This window comes from Jaculus jaculus, chromosome 9 (assembly GCF_020740685.1).
Source record: "Jaculus jaculus isolate mJacJac1 chromosome 9, mJacJac1.mat.Y.cur, whole genome shotgun sequence".
Lineage (NCBI taxonomy): Eukaryota > Metazoa > Chordata > Mammalia > Rodentia > Dipodidae > Jaculus > Jaculus jaculus.
Window position 1 is genome coordinate 107073341 of NC_059110.1, and position 20739 is coordinate 107094079.

At 56.6% G+C, this 20739-nt stretch overlaps 1 protein-coding gene across 1 annotated transcript; it reads left to right on the top strand.

Annotated features, from left to right (window-relative positions):
* The first annotated feature begins 3750 nt into the window (after window positions 1–3750).
* On the top strand, window positions 3751–20717 carry Col1a1 (collagen type I alpha 1 chain). Its single transcript, XM_004655568.2, has 51 exons — window positions 3751–3952; window positions 5493–5687; window positions 5799–5830; window positions 5928–5963; window positions 6053–6154; window positions 6897–6965; window positions 7155–7199; window positions 7334–7387; window positions 7543–7596; window positions 8077–8130; window positions 8244–8297; window positions 8622–8675; window positions 8759–8803; window positions 8902–8955; window positions 9073–9117; window positions 9232–9285; window positions 9539–9637; window positions 9720–9764; window positions 9875–9973; window positions 10090–10143; window positions 10337–10444; window positions 10544–10597; window positions 10870–10968; window positions 11114–11167; window positions 11257–11355; window positions 11891–11944; window positions 12156–12209; window positions 12311–12364; window positions 12474–12527; window positions 12935–12979; window positions 13070–13168; window positions 13408–13515; window positions 13941–14048; window positions 14242–14295; window positions 14455–14508; window positions 14741–14848; window positions 14937–14990; window positions 15097–15150; window positions 15272–15433; window positions 15535–15642; window positions 15805–15912; window positions 16014–16067; window positions 16173–16280; window positions 16636–16689; window positions 16798–16905; window positions 17273–17326; window positions 17604–17711; window positions 17807–18086; window positions 18226–18416; window positions 18815–19057; window positions 19174–20717. The coding sequence occupies exons 1-51, from the start codon at window positions 3850–3852 to the stop codon at window positions 19318–19320; spliced, it is 4386 nt and encodes a 1461-aa protein (XP_004655625.1). The 5' UTR covers window positions 3751–3849; the 3' UTR covers window positions 19321–20717.
* Window positions 20718–20739: the final 22 nt, after the last annotated feature.

A 20739-nucleotide genomic window follows, 5' to 3' on the forward strand; every position in this document is an offset into this window, starting at 1 on the left:
AAGAGCCAGTGACACCCAGAGGACCTGAACTTACAGGCTGGAGGGGACTGACTTTCCCTTGTGAAGGCCCCTGGGGAGAGAGTAAGGAAAGAAAGAAAAAGCGGAGGAAGGGAGGAAGCCGGGGTTATGTCCTTCCGAGGGGCTGCATTTCCCGTTTCCTGGCAGTCTCCCTCTTCTCCCGCTGCTCCACAAAATCGGCCCCAACCCCAGGGGCAGCAGTGACAGCCATGTGGCTGAGTCTAGGAAACACTGTATTTTGGGTGACAGTTTTCTCTGGCCCATCTCCCTCTTCCTCCTTCTAGAACACCCCATTCCTCTCCATGTCCTCATTGGGCCACTCTGGTCTCAGCTTCTGTGTGATACTGAGGTCCCCCCCACCCCCCGCTGTCTGGGCTCTGAACTCCAGACCCACATACCCAATGATTTCCTTTCAGCTTCTGACTGGAGACCTCATAGGTATCAAACACTCAACATGGGCAACACTTTTCGGCAGTTTCCCTCTGAACTGAGGAAAACAGGGATGGAGGGATGGGAGAGCGGGAGAGCAGGAGATCTGGGAAGGCTGAGGGAAGGGACTTGGAGGTGAGAGACAGAAGGATGGAGCTGCGTGAGACTCAGGAGCCGTAACCAAGAGCTCAGGCCTGGCCATGCAAAGGAAGGAGTTCATGGGGGTCCCATACTCCTGGGGTCCATCCTTCTAGAACACTCAGAGGTCTGTGATGGAGGCTGGAGTGACAGCAGGCTCGGACCTGGACCCTACCGCTCTCTCCTTGGCCCCTCCCAGGAGAGCTGCTCTCCATCTGAGGCCAAAGGTCGGAGCAGAGGTATGTCCCTGCCAGGTGCACTCATTCACTCCTGGGCTGCCTGGAGCAGTCCTGTGTCTCACACCAGGAGCCCTGACAGTAGGTGCTGGGGGGTGGGTGCTCCCAGGGCCTCTCCTTCCCTCCTGGGGAGGGGCACTTGGGAAACTTTGGAGAGGGAGAGAACTTGAAACTCAGCACTTTCCTCTTTCTGTTTTTCTTCTTGAGGAATTTTTTTCCCCAATTGCTGATGACTTTACCATTCTTGGGGGTGGGGGGGTGGAGGCTCTGGCTTTTGCTTCCCCTCCTTACACTCCAAGTCTCGGACAAAGTCCTACATTCCAGCCGAAGCCAGAGCTTCAGAGTTTCCTAAAGATGAGGTGGCGTCTCCTCCCTTCGCGGCCCCAACTCCCCCTCCCCCAGTCTCCAGCCCTCAGCCCCGGCCAGGGAGGCCCAGCCAGGCTGGGAGGAGACCCCAAGTACATTCTTCCCCTCACTGTCATGCTGTAGAAATTAAAGACACATCTTCGGGCTGGGTACTGGCCAAGCGTTTCAAGTTGAAAAGTGGCAGAGGAGGCCCTGGGCTTCAGCTCTGTGCCACGTCGAAAGGATGCTCAGAACCCATCTGCATGTAGCCCTGGGCCAAATTCCTGGACCGTCAAGGTGGTGGCTGTCATATGCCACACAGACACAAGACCCCCAAACCAGGAGTCCCTGAATCTGCCTCAGAGCCCTGGTCCTTGTAGCAGTCACCAGTTGACACCTGCGAGGCTCCATCCCTTCTTCAAGGTGGGCCTGGAAGATGCTAGACAGGAAGCAGGGAGCAGGCTCTGAGGGAACGAGTCCTCCAGGTACCCGGGACAGCCAGCCCTGAGCATGGGAAGGTCACACCCACCTCACCTGGAGCCTCTGAGGTGTTCCACCCTAGACAATCGCTGCAAATGTCTAATCCCCTGTTCCCGGTTGAAAGAGGGGGCACACCTAGGAAGTGACCACAGTGGAGGACAAGACTGGTGGGTCCAGGAACTGCCATCTCAGCAGCTGAGCCCCCAGCCCTGCCCTATAGTCAGTCACTGGCATGAGGCGGGAGCAGATCCTGGGCCACAAGTTACTGCCACATGGTTGGGATAATTGATGAAGGCCAGTCCTTCCATGGCTGTCTCCAGCCCAACCTCTCTGGAAACTCTATATTTTCCCTTTAATTATAGCTCCTTCAGTCTCCCTCCGCTGCCCCACCCGCACAGGCTCAGCTTAGCTGCCCACGGCCTGCGACGTGGCTCCCTCCCCTTCTGTTCCCTTGGTCTTTTCTTTCTTTTCTTTTTCTTTTTTTTCTCCCCTTTGCCTTCGTTGCACAAAACCAGCTGGGGGAGGGCGTGGAGGGGGGCGATGGAATCTTGGATAGTTTGCAGGAGGCGGGACTCCCTGCTTCCACGTTTGCAGCCTCTCTGGAGCAACAGAGTGGGGGAGGCGATGCAGGAGCAGGAGGAGTTGATGGGCCCTGCTAGGAGACCCCATGGTCTTCCCCATACCCTCACATTTTGTCAGGGTGAGGGTCCTAGATAGATTGAGTGGCCGTAGAACACTGTGAGGAGGTTCAAAGGGGGGAAGAAAGGACAGTAACTTTTAGAGGCGTCTCCTTCAACTAGAACCTGCTGTACTTGGGGGTGCCCACTCCTCAAGGTACAAACAATCCTCTCCTGATTGCAGAGGCAAAAAGCAATGCCCAGAGCTTTCAACAAAGAAATGAGGCTATGGGAAATAGTCTCTAAAATAAGGTCACTGGAACCCCCAAAGGCAAGCTTTTCACACACTCTGAAATGCTCATGCTTGTGTCCAGCCAGAGTCCAGGTACAGCCAACAGAAAGAAAGAAGGGGCTTTCTGCAGCTTCCAGAAGGATATCCTTCCTGGGCAAGTGCCCTCCACCAACATACTCCTGATTTCACTATACTGGATAGGAAGTTCTACAACCCGCTGTACCCAAGGTGGACTCAAGACCCTGCTGAGTGTTCCGCGGTCATAGGCCTGCCACTAGAAATTCATTCTCCAGATCTGCGCTGGAAGAGTTTGGGGAGTGAGTTTGTAGGAGATGGCAAAGTTGAATGCACACCTTTGAGCCCCAGCCATCCGCCACCCCAGACGACTGCTCCTTCACTCAACGTCCGTCCAGGCTTCCCCTTTGCAGAGCCCACCATGACCACCACAGAAGGCAGCTTCTGCCCTTGAGCCTCATCTGGGCCCAGCTCCCTTTCGGGCATACCTGGAGCTTTGGGCGCGGTGGAACCAGCATCTTCGAAATACCCAGCACTCCCTCCATCTAACTGATTGTCAATGTCCATAAAGGAAATTTTCATTTATTTGAACATATTCCTGCTTCTCCATAACCCAACCACACCAGGAGACACCCCCCACCCCCAAACAGGCACATCGCTCCTTAGTTCTGTTTTGGAGACGCCCCAGCTGGTCTTTTTAGGCCTATTCCTTAGTTCTTCCCAAGGAAGTGTATCAGGAAGGTGGACTAGCAGTATTGGGACAGGAGGACCCTCTCCCAACTACTCCTCACCCTCTCCTTTGGAAAGCTCCCCAATCACTCCCTAATCTGAGGTCCCAGGAAGAAAGAGCAGGGGGTCCCCCACCCACTCTTTAGGATACAACCCATACACTGAGGACCCAGCCACACTCCGGTGGAGGCACCTCCGGCCCAGGCAGGTTTGGGGGGCAGGGGAGGCAGAGCTGCAATGGGGGGGGGAAGCCGGGTGGACTCCCTTCCCTTCCTTTCCCTCCTCCTCCCCTTCTCTGTTCCAAATTGGGGGCCGGGCCAGACAGTTCTGATTGGCTGCGGGACGGGCTGCCGGCTCCCCCTCTCCAAGGGGCAGGGTTCCTCCCCGCTCTCCATCAGGATGGTATAAAAGGGGCTCAGGCCAGTCGTCGGAGCAGACGGGAGTTTCTCCTCGGGGGACAGAGCAGGAGGCACGCGGAGTGAGGCCACGCATGAGCCGACACTAACCCCCCACCCCAGCCGCAAAGAGTCTACATGTCTAGGGTCTAGACATGTTCAGCTTTGTGGACCTCCGGCTCCTGCTCCTCTTAGCGGCCACCGCCCTCCTGACGCATGGCCAAGAGGAAGGCGAATACTCGCGCCAACAGGAAGACAGTAAGTTTCAAACTTTGGGAAGTTCAGGACAATCTGGTATCGCGTCCTATTCTGGACCCAGGCAGTTGAGACCTAACGGAAACTCGGGATGCTCCAGAGAGCCAGGATGGAAGGGAGATGGTGGGGAGCTGGGAGAAGAGAGAGTTTCTCCCCTAGAGTAAGGATGAAGGCGAATGGCTTGCAGAAGTGGAGCACGGGGTGAAATGACGGTATAGGAGGAAATCCAAAGTTTGCACCGTGGAGCTCTGCAGGGAAAGTGAGGACCGGGGCCCGGGTTGAGGCAAGAACGCGTCGAAATGAGATGGGGCCTCCGGGCTAAAGATTCGGAGGGCAAGATGTAAAAAGCGATGGGAAAGGCTGTGGGATGATTCATAAGGAAAGATTGTTTGCCCTCTCTGCAGGCTAGACAGTGTTACTGGGGCCGCCGGGGTGCTGGGCTGGGGGAGGAGGGGATGCACAGAGTGGGCGGGTTGGAGGATGAGAAAGTTTGGCTCGAACTTGACAGGGCGGGGTCCTTGCGCCCCCTGCTGATCAGCACGGGCACTGCGCGTCCTGGGACTGCACTTGACAGCGCGCGCGCTGGAGCGGGGAGACCTGGGTTATTGCCCGGTGTGGACCCCACCTCTAGATCTGGAAAATACAACGTGGGACGGGATAGCCCCAGTCTCTGAAAAAAGTGGCCAGTCTGGGGGTTGCGGGCGGGGGGGAGGGAGGAGGAAATTGGTCCCTGTCCATCCTCATTGCTTAGAGTTGCCCGCCACCTAGTGGTCGTCTCGAGCAGATGCCAGTGCCAGAGAGGTGGGCGTCGTGATCTGAGTCTTGGTGGACTTTCGGGTTCTTTGGTTAAGGAGTGACCCAGAAGCCCTGGATGGCTTTGGGGGATTGAGGCTAGCCTCCAAAGCAAGTCTTTAAGATATCTGGGAGCTGGAAATTAGCATGTGTCCTACTTTTAGGGGTGTTTCAAGCCTCTGGACACGCCCTCCCAACTCAAGTCGACCCCTCCCCGTTGTAGCTCCACCCACGCCGTCCCACCTGCCCTGGGAATGGGGGCGGGACGGGGGCTGCAACTGCCCTTCTCTCCTCCCCGACTCCTCTTGCAGTCTGCCAGCGAACCGCTCCCCACGGGCCCACCCTCTGGATGGGACCCCTCCTACCATCCTACCCCCACCTTCCCCCCGCCCATCACCACCACCGTGGCCTTTTATTTCCCTTGGCTTCCGCGCGCACGGGCTGAAGTTGGGTTTGGAAGCGGCCTGGGCCTAGAGCTTTGTTTAAATTCCTGAGTCCTGGGAGAGTTATAGCCGCCCTGGCCAGGCGCCCCGACGCTGTCACTGGCGCTGATGCGGAGCAGACCAGCCTTTAAGGATTTAAGGAAAGAAGAAGAAAAAAAAAAAAAAAGCGGGGGGAGGGGAGAAAGAAGGAGGAAAGTGAAAAGTCTGCGTGAGCCTCTTAGAGCAGAAGCTTGAGGAAGGCTGAGCGGGACAGGTGGTCCCCGGCGCCCCGAGGTGACCCACTGTCGGCGTGTTCTCCGTTTGCGCAGTCCCTCAAATCAGCTGCATACACAATGGCATCAGGGTCCCTCATGCCGAGACGTGGAAACCCGAACCCTGCCTGGTCTGTATCTGCCACAACGGCACGGCCCTGTGCGATGACGTGATGTGCGAAAACGTCTTGGACTGTCCCAACCCCAAGATCCCTGAGGGCGAGTGCTGTCCTGTCTGCCCTGAAGAACTGGGTACGGTTTAGAGGCTTGGACGTAGGGGAGGTCAGGGTCCCTTCCCTCGCCTGCGTCTTTGTAGGCCATGTCGCCTGCCTCTAACTGCGCCTTCCCCCTCCTCCCCATCAGTGTCACCGGACCAAGAAACCGTAGGAGTCGAGGTAATCCTCTGCTTTCTACTTCGGCCTCTGCATCCGTGACTCCCACCGTCCTCCTTTCTCTAACCCGACTCTTGTTTCTCTTACTTCAACCCCACAGGGACCCAAGGGAGACACTGGCCCCCGAGGCCCAAGGGTAAACATCTCACCCTCTGGGCGCTGGGAAGCTGGGGGGGGCGTGGTTCTGGCCTTGGCTCACGGTGGCTGCGCCCTCTCCCGGTACAGGGACCCCCCGGCCCCCCTGGACGAGATGGCATCCCTGGACAACCTGGACAAGCTGGGCCTCCCGGACCCCCTGGACCTCCCGGACCCCCTGGCCTCGGAGGAGTAAGTGTAGGCTGGTGATTCAGCGAGGCCTGTGTGTCTCCTGCTCCTGTTTTGTCTTTTTGTAGACATAACTTTCTATTTTGAAATAATCTCAAACCTATAGAAAAGTTGCAGTGGTACCAAGAACTTTCCCTGACTCTTAGCAGGGTCAGATTTGCTTCACCATCTCTGAGCACACATTCCATTGTTGTTGTTGTTTTTCCCCATGGACCATTCTAGAATTAAGTTGCCCTGAGCATGCCCCAGTGCTCTGTGCATTTCCTAAGCTCAAGAGCATCCTGTTGCATGTCCATAGCATCATGGTTAACTTGACATCCATCTAAAATTATTACCTAATATACAGTCCACAGTCAAACTTCACCAATGTCCTAACAATGTTCTTTATGGCAATTTTTTTTTCTTCCAATCCAAGATCACCAATTGATTCACTGTCTTGTCTTTTTAGTATCTCTCAATGTAGACTATTCCTGAAACTGTCATTTGCAACACTGGAAGGTTTTAAAGAGTCCAGTTGCTCTGTAGAGGTGGCTGTTTTATAGACTGGCCCTCAGTGTGGGACTGTCTGTTTACATGAAATTCAGGGGAGGCGTCTGGGGCAGGACTATCTCACAGGCAATGTCCCTATTAATCCATTCCATTAGAAAGCATGCTTTGTCAGCCTGCTCCTTTACTGGTGAGGCCTCTGCCTTTCAACTTACTGTTCTGACCTCGATTTCTCATGCATTCGCTCTTGTTTTTCTAGAACTTTGCTCCCCAGATGTCCTATGGCTATGATGAGAAATCAGCTGGTGTTTCCGTGCCTGGCCCCATGGTGAGCCACTGGGGGGGACAGAGATAACAGTGGGTGAGATCCACAGGAGATGGGTCCGCCATGGTGTATGGGGGTGGCACATAGCTTGGCAGGTGAAGGTCACCTTTGGGACTCAGAATGTAGAGAAGAGGCAGGACAAACCACACAAAGATGGCATGCCCCTTCTTCATCTTCCTCTTCCTCCTGTAGGGTCCCTCTGGTCCTCGTGGTCTCCCTGGCCCCCCTGGCTCACCTGTGAGTATCTGGGAAGTCTTTGTGAATCACCCAGGATCTGGGAAGGTTGGGAGGAGGGCGAGGACAGCTGGCAGACATCTCTTGGTGAGATGGGGATAGCTTGTCAAAGTCCACCCTTCTCTCTTGTTCTCCAGGGTCCCCAAGGTTTCCAAGGCCCTCCTGGTGAACCCGGCGAGCCTGGAGCTTCAGTAAGTTCTCCAGTAGACACCCCCTCCCCTACAAACACAGGTTCTCTTGTGAAGAGGCACCCGGGGAGGGGGGGAATTTGTCACCTTCTTCCAACCCCAGCCTTCAATTTCTTTATCCTAGGGATTCTAACTGCCTCCCCTTCTATCTCTTCCAGGGTCCTATGGGTCCCCGAGGTCCCCCTGGCCCTCCTGGAAAGAACGGAGATGATGTAAGTATCACCAGGGTGAATACACCACTTGACCGTGCGACTTTTGTGAGGTGGACCCCGGAATCTCCATGGCGGTTCCACTGCGCAGAGGAGAGCTTCCTGGTGCCAGGCTGCCTACAGCAGTGACCTTTCTCCCAAGGAGAATGCTATCCCAGTGTCCCAATAAGAATGACCATTCCTCCCCAGACCCTGACCAGTAAGGTAGTCCCCAGGCCCATGCCTGGAATAAACATGTCAGGTTTAAGAACTCTGTGTACAAAGATGATGAGAAGAAACTGCTGGTGACAGACATGGAACTTCCTCTAGAGAGACTCAAATGTCACTAAAGGTTTCATGGGGGATTCAAAGTGAGCTCCAGGTTCAAAGTAAGATTCTGGGCTCCTAAACCTGACCTTCAGCAACCCCAAGAACACTGAGCCATTCCCCTCTTTCCCAGTGCAGAGACATGGGTGGGCATGATGGCATTTTCTTTCCCTCCAGGGGGAAGCTGGCAAGCCTGGCCGCCCTGGTGAGCGTGGGCCTCCTGGACCTCAGGTGAGCAGGGCGCGAGGCCAGGGCCTGGGGCTCCCCGCGTCTGAGCCGCCCTTGGGAGTGGCACCCAGAGAAGCTGTTAAATGCCTTTCCTGACTTCATCTGCCTCTCTCCAGGGTGCTCGAGGATTGCCTGGAACAGCTGGCCTGCCTGGAATGAAGGGACACAGAGTAAGTCCCCTTTGAATCGCCCCAGTTTTCAATGTCTCAGTCCCCTCCCACTGTTCTAGCCCCTTCTCCAAAAGACCCTGGTGAGTAATGTGGTAGGTGAAAGCTACCAGAGTCCCAAGGGCTATTGAATGAGACATTTGAGAGAGCTTCGTTCCATGAGAAAAAATTCCCAATCAAGAACCTGGCTGGGGGTCTTGGACTAGCTGGGGTCTAGTCTAGCCCAGAGATAGAAGGGGGCTGGAGTGGTCTTGTCAGGTTGGGGTGGGTGTTAACTTGATGCACCCCCTCTGCAGGGTCTCACCTTGTCTCTCTTTCCTATCTTAGGGTTTCAGTGGTTTAGATGGTGCCAAGGGAGATGCTGGTCCTGCTGGTCCCAAGGTAAAGATCATGGAAGGTCCTGGGCCCTCCTCCTTCCTGTAGTCCCACTGTGCAAAATCTCTCACTCTGTTCTCGGTCTCTAGGGTGAGCCTGGCAGTCCTGGTGAAAACGGAGCTCCCGGCCAGATGGTGAGCGTGCCTGTGCAAGAGGGAGGGGCAGGGCAGAGGGAGACGCGGGGGGAGGAAGACCTCTCTTCTTACTTGCTCTCTCTTCTTTTGGTTGTCAGGGTCCCCGTGGTCTGCCCGGTGAGAGAGGTCGCCCTGGAGCCCCCGGCCCTGCTGTGAGTACTCCCTGGCCCTGTGGAGTACCCCCCGGGGTTCCGGGCATGGATTTCCAGGGACTGAGGGGATTGGTCGGCACTCAGTGGATATGACCGATCTTCCCTTACCTCTTGCAGGGTGCACGTGGAAATGATGGTGCTACTGGTGCAGCTGGGCCCCCTGTAAGTATGGCTCCCACCTTGGGTCTGGGGATGGGGAGGGGTCTTGGGGTCACCCTCTTGGGGCTCTTTTGTCCCAGTATGGGCCTTGCAGCTAACTCTCCATGTCATTCACAGGGTCCCACCGGCCCCGCTGGTCCTCCTGGTTTTCCTGGTGCTGTTGGTGCTAAGGTGAGGTCCTTGTCTCTCTCGAGGGTGAATCTTACAAGCCAAGCCCTGGGCGTCACCCCGCCCCCTAAATCAGAACAGCCAGAGTGGCCCCAGCCAGGTGCATTGCCTAGCACCTTGGTCCTGAGGTCCCCGCTCCAGCTCTGGAAGCCCTCCTCCTGCCCGCCCCCCGCCCCTTCCTCTGCCTCCCCCTCCATCCAGGGGTGATGCTGGGTGTCCCACACTGGTGGCTGATGTGTCCTTTCCCCTGATCTAGGGTGAAGCTGGTCCACAAGGAGCCCGAGGCTCTGAAGGTCCCCAGGGTGTGCGTGGCGAGCCCGGCCCCCCTGGCCCCGCTGGTGCTGCTGGTCCTGCTGTGAGTGCCCCTCCCTTAGTGCTACTTGTAACTTCATAGTCCTGGCCTGCCACTCACCCTCTCTCCTTCCTCTGTGCCACAGGGAAACCCTGGTGCTGATGGACAACCTGGTGCTAAAGGTGCCAATGTAAGTCTCCTACCAGGTCTCAGGTCTCCCTTGATGCCCACCGTCCCCAGGCCCCACGTGCCTTGTGCCCTCCACCCCTGGGCTCAACTATCTTTTGTTGCCCCCTGCAGGGCGCTCCCGGTATTGCTGGCGCTCCTGGCTTCCCCGGTGCTCGTGGCCCCTCTGGACCCCAGGGCCCCAGCGGCGCTCCAGGTCCCAAGGGTAACAGCGTAAGTACAAAGCTCTCTCCTTCTACTCCAGTGCACCCCCTTCTGGGGAGTATGAGTTTGCAACCCAAATGGGCATCCTAGGTCTCAGCTCATCCTCTCCCTCCCCTGCCACACAGGGTGAACCTGGCGCTCCTGGCAACAAGGGAGACACTGGCGCCAAAGGCGAACCTGTAAGTATCACTACCGGGTCCCTGGGACCTGGGAGCCTTCCAGGGGAGACCCAGGGAGGAGAGCAGCCCTTTGTCTGCTGGGAGAGGCCTCGGCTTGAACCCAGGAGCCATGGTGCTGGAGGCCAGCATCCAGCAGGCTCGCAGGCTGATGCCAGGATGCTTCCTCACCAAGACCACTTTCTATCCACTCTAGGGCGCCGCTGGTGTTCAAGGACCCCCTGGCCCTGCTGGAGAAGAAGGAAAACGAGGAGCTAGAGGTGAACCTGGACCTGCTGGCCTGCCCGGACCCCCTGGCGAGCGTGTAAGTGTCCCTGGGTCCCTCCTTCTTCTCTGTCCCCAGTACTTAACCAGTGCCCAGGGATGACGTCTCTGAGCCCTCTGGCTTCTTTTCCTCCTATAGGGTGGACCTGGTAGCCGTGGTTTCCCTGGTGCAGATGGCATTGCTGGTCCCAAGGTAAGCTGCTTGGCATCATTTACATATAGCGATCGACCCACTCCCTGCACACAGCCTGTTACCAGTGCTCACAAGAGGGGTGCCTGTGGTCTTGTCTTCCTCCTCCTCTTCACGTTTGGCCTCATTTTTATATCCCATTCCTACCATTGCCCCTCAAAAGTCCCCCTGGGCTGGCTCCCTCACCTGGAAGGAAGAGAACGCTGGCCTGTGCTAATGAAGCCCACGCCTGCGAGCCTGGACCCTGATCATTCTTGCGACTTCCTCCCACCCAGGGTCCTGCTGGTGAACGTGGATCTCCTGGCCCTGCTGGTCCCAAAGGTTCTCCTGGCGAAGCCGGTCGTCCCGGTGAGGCTGGCCTTCCTGGTGCCAAGGTGAGAGCTGAGATTGGTCAGGGCTCTTGGTCCTGTGTAGGGTCTTGGATGAGACATGTAGGAACAACCCTGAGACTTCATTCCAGAGTTCTCCCCATCCATCTCCCTCCCCCCCGCCCCGACTCACACCTCTGCTTCTACTTAGGGTCTCACTGGAAGCCCTGGCAGCCCTGGTCCTGATGGCAAAACCGGCCCCCCTGTAAGTATAGCTTCCATCCAACTACCCGCCCCCCCTTCCTGTGCGCCCACCTTGGTCCTCACCCCCACCCTTGTACCTCCCATCTTCAGGGTCCCGCTGGTCAAGATGGTCGCCCCGGACCCCCAGGACCCCCTGGTGCCCGTGGACAGGCTGGTGTGATGGGATTCCCTGGACCTAAGGGTGCTGCTGTGAGTATTTGATGAAGGATGACACAGAGCCAGAGACATTGCATACCTTACAAGCCAGAGTTCTAGACTCTGGGCCCAGCTCAGGTGCTATGTGACCTTGGACTCTTTACTGCCCTTTTCTGGGTCCATCGTTACAATGAGAGACTTCTCCTAGCCTGCAGTCACTACAATGTCCCTGATAAATAAGTCTCAGTTGTTGGACAAACAACCCTCCCAACATGTGGATGAGATCAGCCTGTTAGGTGATACCCTAAATTAAGTGGGTGCTTTGAGATTCAAAATGAGATTCCTATGGAGATGACAGCTCAGGTCACTATTAGCCTGTGTCAGGGAAAAGGAAGGGGATAGAGTGAAGTAGAAAGCCCCAGGGGACATGGGTATGGGGGACAGGACAAGGGGCCAAGCAATACAAACTAGCAAGGCCTTCCCTAGGGAATGGTAAACCCATTAGAAAGGCTGCCATTCACAGTAATCAGGAGCACTCCCGGCCCTGGCTTCTTCCTGGGCCCTCAACTCTGCCTCCTTTTCTGCACAGGGAGAGCCTGGCAAAGCTGGAGAACGCGGTGTGCCCGGGCCCCCTGGTGCTGTTGTAAGTACCTCCTTTGAGTGTCGGTACCCTTTGTGCCCCTGCCCACCACACACGCTCCCCACATGGAGGAGTCTGCGGCCATTTTTCAGAACCTCAGAAATCCCTAGTGGGCTCAGCTTTGCCCCAGAGCCTCAAGCCCTACCCACTGCACTGTCTTCCTGCAGCTGCCCACCCATCTCACCACCCTGAGCTCTTTACTTTCTCCCCACAGGGTCCTGCTGGCAAAGATGGAGAAGCTGGGGCTCAGGGACCTCCCGGCCCTGCTGTAAGTACTCCTGACCAAGAGACCTGGGGGACAGGGAAGGGGGAGCCCATGACTTTCCTCGCCCCTGGCCACCCGTGACCACAGCTTCCTCTCCGTGACAGGGTCCCGCTGGTGAAAGAGGTGAACAAGGCCCTGCTGGCTCCCCTGGCTTCCAGGTGAGGCCTCTTGACTTGCCAGGATTTGCAGGAGAGTGCAGAACACACCTCTGATTTCTTCTAGATCCTAAACCCTTCCACTTGCTCCCTTCCCATCTCCCTGCTACAGGGTCTCCCTGGCCCCGCTGGTCCTCCTGGTGAAGCTGGCAAGCCTGGTGAACAGGTAAGAGCTAGCAGCCAGCCAGAGGGTGGGCAATGTGGGAAATAGACACTTACTGCCCCTGAGTGACCAGGCGATCATCAGCTAGGGGGTCAGAGGTTAGACACCTGCCAAGAATGGCTTCTACTGCACAGAGGGAAATAGGGAACTAGCTTCATATGATCTGGAAGAAGGCGTGTGGCGGCTGGGTGGTGACTTTTGTACAAACTGATGGAATAGCCTGACTCCCTCAAGCCTCTGATTGTAAGTTTGGGGAGGAAGGCTGTTTGGGGAAATTCCAGTTCTAAGCTGAAAGGGGGTTCATCTCTTTCCTGGGTCCTGATGAGCACAGGAGGAAGGACAGGAGTTCTTGCCCATGGGGAGGACTTACGTTGCTTTGACTCACTGTTTTCCCCCTTCCCACTCCTCAGGGTGTTCCTGGAGACCTTGGTGCCCCTGGCCCCTCTGGAGCAAGAGTAAGTGGACTCTCTCACCACTCAGGTCATGATCGCTTGAGCTTGTCTCATCTCCTAAGCAGCCGTCACATGCCCTGTCCTTCCTTCTAGGGCGAGAGAGGTTTCCCTGGTGAGCGTGGTGTGCAGGGTCCCCCAGGTCCTGCTGGTCCCCGTGGATCCAACGGTGCTCCCGGCAATGATGGTGCCAAGGTGAGGGCAATGTGGAAAGAGAGAATGAGTGCTATGACCTAAGCCATGGAGATGTGGAGGGTGGGGGTACAAGACCAGGTGGGGGGGGGTACAGACAGCCTGAGAGCTGGACCATGAGTCTGTCCTCCTTGCTTGGTCCAAGTCAAAAAACTGGGAGATTCCAATAGGAGACTTGGTGCTTTGAGTCATTTCTGGGACCCCAGACCTCATGCATCTTTTTTTTTTTCCTTGCCACATAGGGTGATACTGGTGCTCCCGGAGCTCCTGGTAGCCAAGGTGCCCCTGGTCTTCAGGGAATGCCCGGCGAACGTGGTGCAGCTGGTCTTCCAGGCCCTAAGGGTGACAGAGTAAGTCACCCTTCTGCCATCCGTGAGACTTTGTGGCTCCTATCTCACTCCCCTGCTTCTGATCACTGAGCATCTATCCTCCCCTGCAAGATCTTTCCCCCTTCTCTTCAATCTTCCTCCTTTCCTCTGAACCCTGTGCTGGGGGATGCTCTGCCTGTGTTCCATGTGTTACCATGGTGATGAAAGGTGGGACATCTCCCTGATGGAGGCTTCCTTATTCATCCCTGCAGGCAACTCAAGGGTCTCTTAGCCTAGGTTCCAACAAGCTCACACCTGTTCCCCTGAAAGGATCTTGTACCCTAGGCACAGGCAGAGTGAGGCACAGCTGAGGAAAGCCTCCGAGAGAGTCCCCAACCCACACACAGAACAGTGCATCAAAACTCTTGGCCCTGCAATGGAAGACTCAGGCTTTTCCCTGTCTTTAGGGTGATGCTGGTCCCAAAGGCGCTGATGGTTCTCCTGGTAAAGATGGTGTCCGTGGTCTGACTGGTCCCATTGGTCCTCCTGGCCCTGCTGGTGCCCCTGGTGACAAGGTAAGGGAATGTCTTCTCACCTTCTTTCCTGATGCACGGCTTTCCCAGGAAGCCAGGGCATGGCTCCGCAGGGCAGGCAAACGTGGTGACCTAGAACGCTGGAGGCATGAGAGGGAAGGGGAGGTGTATCTGGGTCATCTGCTGGGAGAGTCAGGTTGGACTCTGACCCTGACCTCTTATCTTTCCTTCTCAGGGTGAGACTGGTCCCAGTGGCCCTGCTGGTCCCACTGGAGCCCGTGGTGCCCCCGTAAGTACACAAGACCTTGAAGCCGTACTCATTCCATCTCCCCCACCTTCCTTCCATCTGTACCCCACGGTCCTTCCTCCTCTGTCCCTCCATCCTCCTAACCCTTCCTCTCCTTCTTGGGTGTTGGGACGTCTCTCCAACATGACCCTTCTCTTCTAGGGAGACCGTGGTGAGCCTGGTCCTCCTGGCCCTGCTGGCTTCGCTGGTCCCCCTGTGAGTACCAAGACCCCCTTCATTTTTCATCACCAACGGGAACGGGCGGGGGGGGGGTAGACTTGGTCCTTGGGTTGTTGAGTGAGGACGGAGGCATCAGCGAAGGTGGGATGGGTTGTCTCTGAGCATTTCCCTGCTCTCTAGCTGCAGGCCTCCCGCCCCAGGCCCAGAGACCATTTGCTCCTAGGCCACCCCATTCACTCCTCTGCCCTTCACTCCCCTTCCTACACAGGGTGCTGATGGCCAACCTGGTGCAAAGGGCGAACCAGGTGATGCCGGTGCTAAAGGCGACGCTGGTCCTCCCGGCCCTGCCGGACCCGCTGGGCCCCCCGGCCCCATTGTAAGTACCTCATCTTCTGAACCACAAGCTGTTGGTAGTCTTGGACTTGAGGCTGGCCTGGGCCTCACATCTCCGTGCTCTCTTGCAGGGTAACGTTGGTGCTCCTGGACCCAAAGGTGCTCGTGGCAGCGCTGGTCCCCCTGTAAGTACCGCTCGTCTCTCTGCAGACATCAGTCAGCGATTGGCGGGGATCGGGCCGGGTGAGATGGCTCTTCTCCTGTGACCCCGCATGTGTTCTCTCCTTCCAGGGTGCTACTGGTTTCCCTGGTGCTGCTGGCCGCGTTGGTCCCCCCGGCCCCTCTGTGAGTATCTGTGATCTGGGTGGCAGGTGCATGCTGTCTGGACAGTGGGCCCAACTGAAGCCTGTCTCTGTGGCGCTTCAGAAACCACTGGAGTATGACAGCGGCTCTTGTCCCCATCTAGGGAAATGCTGGTCCCCCCGGTCCTCCTGGCCCTGTTGGCAAAGAAGGTGGCAAAGGGCCTCGTGGTGAGACTGGCCCCGCTGGACGGCCTGGCGAAGTCGGTCCCCCTGGTCCTCCTGGTCCTGCTGGCGAGAAAGGATCCCCTGGTGCTGATGGGCCTGCTGTATGTTGCCAGTTCAGATCTTTGCAGCTTTAGAGGCAGCCAGAGCTGGGTATGCTCCCTGTGCCATCATGAGGCCCTTCACTCCTACCTGCCTCCCACAGGGCTCTCCTGGCACACCCGGACCTCAGGGTATTGCTGGACAGCGTGGTGTGGTCGGCCTGCCTGGTCAGAGAGGAGAAAGAGGCTTCCCTGGTCTTCCTGGCCCCTCCGTGAGTGTGCCTTCACCTTGGGTCACCCAAGAAGAACTCTCCCAGGACTTAAGCAGGGCACAGTGGTAGTGGTGGAATCAAGGAGGGTAGAGCTGATAGAGATGACCTCAGGGCTCTAGCCCCTGCACCCTAACTCCTGCCTTATCCTTTTCTCTCCCTTAGGGCGAGCCCGGCAAACAAGGTCCTTCTGGAGCAAGTGGTGAACGTGGTCCCCCTGGTCCCATGGGCCCCCCTGGATTGGCTGGCCCCCCTGGTGAATCTGGACGTGAGGTGAGCAGCCCCAAGCTCCAAGCCGGTGCCCAGAGTAGGACCACTGGTCAGGCCAATGCCTCATCTCTTGTCTGGATCCTCATTTCTCCTTCCCTCTGCAGGGATCCCCTGGTGCTGAAGGCTCCCCTGGACGAGATGGCTCTCCTGGCCCCAAGGTAAGAAAGCCAGAAGGCAAGGCTGCACCTTAACATGCCCTGACCCCATTTCAACCTCCACCCTTTGACTGGGGCTGACCCACATCCCCTGATCTCCTTTCCCAGGGTGACCGTGGTGAGACTGGCCCTGCTGGACCCCCTGGTGCCCCTGGTGCTCCTGGTGCCCCTGGCCCTGTCGGACCTGCTGGCAAGAGTGGCGATCGTGGTGAGACTGTAAGTAGCTGGACCCAGCTTGGGCCAGGGTACCTTGCTTCTAGCCATGGGGATGGATAAATGACTTGACTCCAGCTAGGGGAGAAGAGGGGGGCTTGGGCAATGTCTTGGCTTTCAGCCTCTCTAGAAAAGCTGAACCACAGCTCAGCCTTGAGGCCCCTCTCCCAGATAAGACTCCCATAGCCCCTGAGGCATGGCATTTACCCCAGTTCATCACATGAAGCTTGGCTCGGGGGAGGTTTAGCTGGGTAATAGGAGAGATGGTCACAATGGGAGAGATGTGAGACTAGGAGAGTCTGTAGCCCCCAGACTCAGCTTCGCCTGAACCAGATCTAATGATCTTTGCTCTCCTCAGGGTCCTGCCGGTCCTGCCGGTCCCATCGGCCCCGCTGGTGCCCGTGGCCCCGCTGTAAGTGTCCCAAGCCAACTCCACTCACTCTAAACCCTGGTCCAGATGTAGACGGCATCCTACTCAACAACAGAACTTCCACCTGACAGCTCTGCTACTCTCTTCTAGGGACCCCAAGGCCCCCGTGGTGACAAGGGTGAGACAGGCGAACAGGGAGACAGAGGCATAAAGGGTCACCGTGGTCTCTCCGGTCTCCAGGGTCCTCCTGGTCCTCCTGTGAGTATTCTCGCCCCTCCCCCCAGGCCCTAGCCACCTTTCGGCTCTCTCCGTCCTCCATCTCGCCACGCTGTGCTGTGTGAAGGGGGGGGGGGGAGCATTTGCCTCGTTGTGGATAGACATCTTGACTCCTCTCTTGTGAACACTGGGGTCTGAAGATTTCTGGGCATCCCCGTGCAGCTTCTGAGAGGGAAGGGTGCACAGAGAGGGATTGTGGGGTGGTCTCAGCATTATGGGGCGCCCTGGGGTAAGATTTCCAGTACAGAGAGAGTGTGAGTTACCCACAGTACCGCTTACCTCCCCAGCCAGCATCCCAGGCAGCATGGGATACCACTGGGCCTGAACTATCTTTGTGTCTGTCCTTCAGGGCTCTCCTGGTGAACAAGGTCCCTCTGGATCGTCTGGTCCTGCTGGTCCCCGGGTAAGTTTCACTTTCCATTGCTTCTTCCTGAGTCCCCCATTCCAGATCACTTTGGGGCTCCTTGCTGGGTATACAGACATCCTTCCTCCCTCAACAGAAGTGTTCAGTGATAGAGAATGGGGAACTAGAAAGAGCCTTGGGTCTCCCTCTCCCCGCTCCTTCCTAGCCTGGCTGTGGGAATGAGCGAGAACGCCTCGGGAATAAAGACTGAGATCAGAGTCGGGGGGCTGCTTCAGGAATCCTGGCAGGCTTTCTCCAACCACCTCTCTTCCCCCAGGGTCCCCCTGGCTCTGCTGGTGCCGCTGGCAAAGATGGACTCAACGGTCTCCCCGGTCCCATTGGTCCCCCTGGTCCTCGCGGTCGCACTGGGGATGCCGGCCCTGCTGTACGTAATCCTGCGCCCTCTGCCTCATGAGCCTTCAGCCCCAAGAGAACCTGGATGTCAGACATCCCTGACCTTATCTGTCTCTCTCTCTCCAGGGTCCCCCTGGCCCTCCTGGCCCTCCTGGTCCCCCTGGTCCTCCCAGTGGAGGTTTTGACTTCAGCTTCATGCCTCAGCCACCTCAAGAGAAGGCTGACTCCGGCCGCTACTACAGGGCTGATGATGCCAATGTGGTCCGCGACCGTGACCTCGAGGTGGACACCACCCTCAAGAGCCTGAGCCAGCAGATTGAGAACATCCGCAGCCCTGAAGGCAGCCGCAAGAACCCTGCCCGCACCTGCCGTGACCTTAAGATGTGCCACTCTGACTGGAAGAGCGGTGAGGGTCCTTCCTGTCTGCCCACATCCTCCTCTTCCTCCTCTTCCCCCTCCTCGCTGGCACCCCCATCTCCTTACACACCCTATATGGTGCTGGCTGCCCATCTCCCCTGACTCTGCCTCACCCTGCCCCATCACAGGAGAGTACTGGATTGATCCCAACCAAGGCTGCAACCTGGACGCCATCAAGGTTTTCTGCAACATGGAGACTGGTCAGACCTGCATCTACCCCACTCAGCCCACCGTGGCCCAGAAGAACTGGTACATTAGCAAGAACCCCAAGGACCAGAAGCACGTCTGGTTTGGCGAGAGCATGAACGGTGGATTCCAAGTACGTGAGCTGGATCCCACTGCACTTGTACATGGCCTAGCCTCGTGCTCAGAAGGCACATGAAGTCCTGGAGTGGATTTGTTCTCTTCCGAGTTGGAGCGGAGGGGGGGTGGACAGGGCTGTGCTGGGAGGCAGAAATACTAGGCCCTTAAGTGTCCATGAGCAAGTGATGCCCTTCTTGAGATAAAAGTTAGCTGTCAGCACTCGGGAGGCAGAGGAAGAAAGATCGCCACCCCGAGACTACATAGTGAATTCCAGGTCAGCCTGGGCCAGAGTGAGACCCTACCTCAGAAAACCAAAAAAGAGTTGGGAGTGCTCTCAGTGGACTCCAAGTAGGAGGCCAGAGACAAGAATCCCCGTGTGATCCCTCACGCTCCACTGTCTCTGGCTCCCCGCAGTTTGAGTATGGCAGCGAAGGCTCCGACCCTGCCGACGTGGCCATCCAGCTGACCTTCCTGCGCCTGATGTCCACGGAAGCCTCCCAGAACATCACCTACCACTGCAAGAACAGCGTGGCCTACATGGACCAGAAAACCGGCAACCTCAAGAAGTCGCTGCTCCTGCAGGGCTCCAACGAGATCGAGCTCCGGGGCGAGGGCAACAGCCGTTTCACCTACAGCACCCTCGAGGACGGCTGCACGGTAAGTGCCCTGGCCCAGCCCAGCTCCGCCTCTCTGGGGCTTGGCTTCCTGACAGGCTGGAGGGACCCTCACTCCATTGGTAATGATCCATTCCCACTATCTCTGCTCACACCCAGAGTCACACCGGAACCTGGGGCAAGACAGTCATCGAATACAAAACCACCAAGACCTCCCGCCTGCCCATCATCGATGTGGCCCCCTTGGACATTGGTGCCCCAGACCAGGAATTTGGAATCGACGTTGGCCCTGCCTGCTTCGTGTAAACTCCCTCTACCCCGATCTGGTTCCCTCCCACCCAGCCCACGTTCCCCCTACCCTGGAAACAGACAAACAACCCACACTGAATCCTCCAAAAAGCCAAAAAATGGGAGACAATTTCACATGGACTTTGGAAAACATTTTTTTCTTTTGCATTCATCTCTCAAACTTAGTTTTTAACCTTTGACCAACTGAACATGACCAAAAACCAAAAGTGCATTCAACCTTACCAAAAAGAAAAAAAAAAAAAAAAGAATAAATAAATGACTTTTTAAAAAAAAAAGGAAGCTTGGTCCACTTGCTTGAAGACCCATGTAGGGGTAAGTCCTTTTCTGCCCACTGGGTTTATGATACCCCAAATGCTGCCCTTTCTGTTCCTTTCTCCACCCCCTCTTGGGGCCTCTCCTCCATTGCTCCCCGAATCTAAGTCTCCTCAAAAGACACAGGAAACAATGCATTGTCTGCCCAGCAACCAAAGACAGTGCTGAGACATCTAACTGACCTACCAACTCCCAGTCCACCTCCCCCTATGCAGCGCCCCCCCCCCCAAGTCCTGGGGGGATCTGGGGCTCTTAGACCGCAGAAGGAGCCTGGCCAGCCTGCATTTCCATGGCCTCTGCAGCACACACCACCACTTCGTTTTTCAAGGGGCCTTGCTGGGGAAGCCACCTGCCCCTCATGGGGTTTGGAGTCAGGCAGATCACAGCAGAGTGGAAACATCGGATTGGGGAAAGCCTGCTGGAGGCCCACGCATGCGCAGTCTGGGTGGGAGAGACTGTTCTGTTCCTTGTGCAATTATGTTGCTGAAAGACTACCTCGTTCTTGTCTTTGTGTCACCGGGGCAACTGTGTGGGGGTGGGAATGGGGGCAGAGTGGCAGTGGCGCCCCATTTGGTATCAAAGGTGCTACATCTCTGTGATGGGGTGGGGTGGGGAAGGAATCTCTGGTGCTATAGAAGTTGAGATGCCCCCCTGGGCCAAATGTTCCTTTTGTTCAAAGTCTTTTTTTATTCTTTGGTTTTTTTTTTTCCTTTTTTTTTTTTTATGGATGGGGACTTGTGAATTTTTTTTTTCTAACGGTGCTATTTAACATGGAGGAAGAGTGTGACAGCTCCAACCTGCTCACTCTCCATCCTCTCTCCACCCCTCTGGCTCCTGAGCCTGTCGCTCTCTGACCTCTCTCCTCTGAAACCCTCCCTCCTGCCGCTACATCACACCCTCCGCCTCTCTTCTGTCTGTCCTACATCTGGGTTTCAGAGCACCACTTCCCAAAGCACAAAGCAGTTTTTCCCCATGGGATGGGAGGAAGCAAGAGACTCTGTACCTATTTTGTATGTGTATAATAATTTGAGATGTTTTTAATTATTTTGATTGCTGGAATAAAGCATGTGGAAATGACCCAACACATGTGCAGTGGCCTCCTAA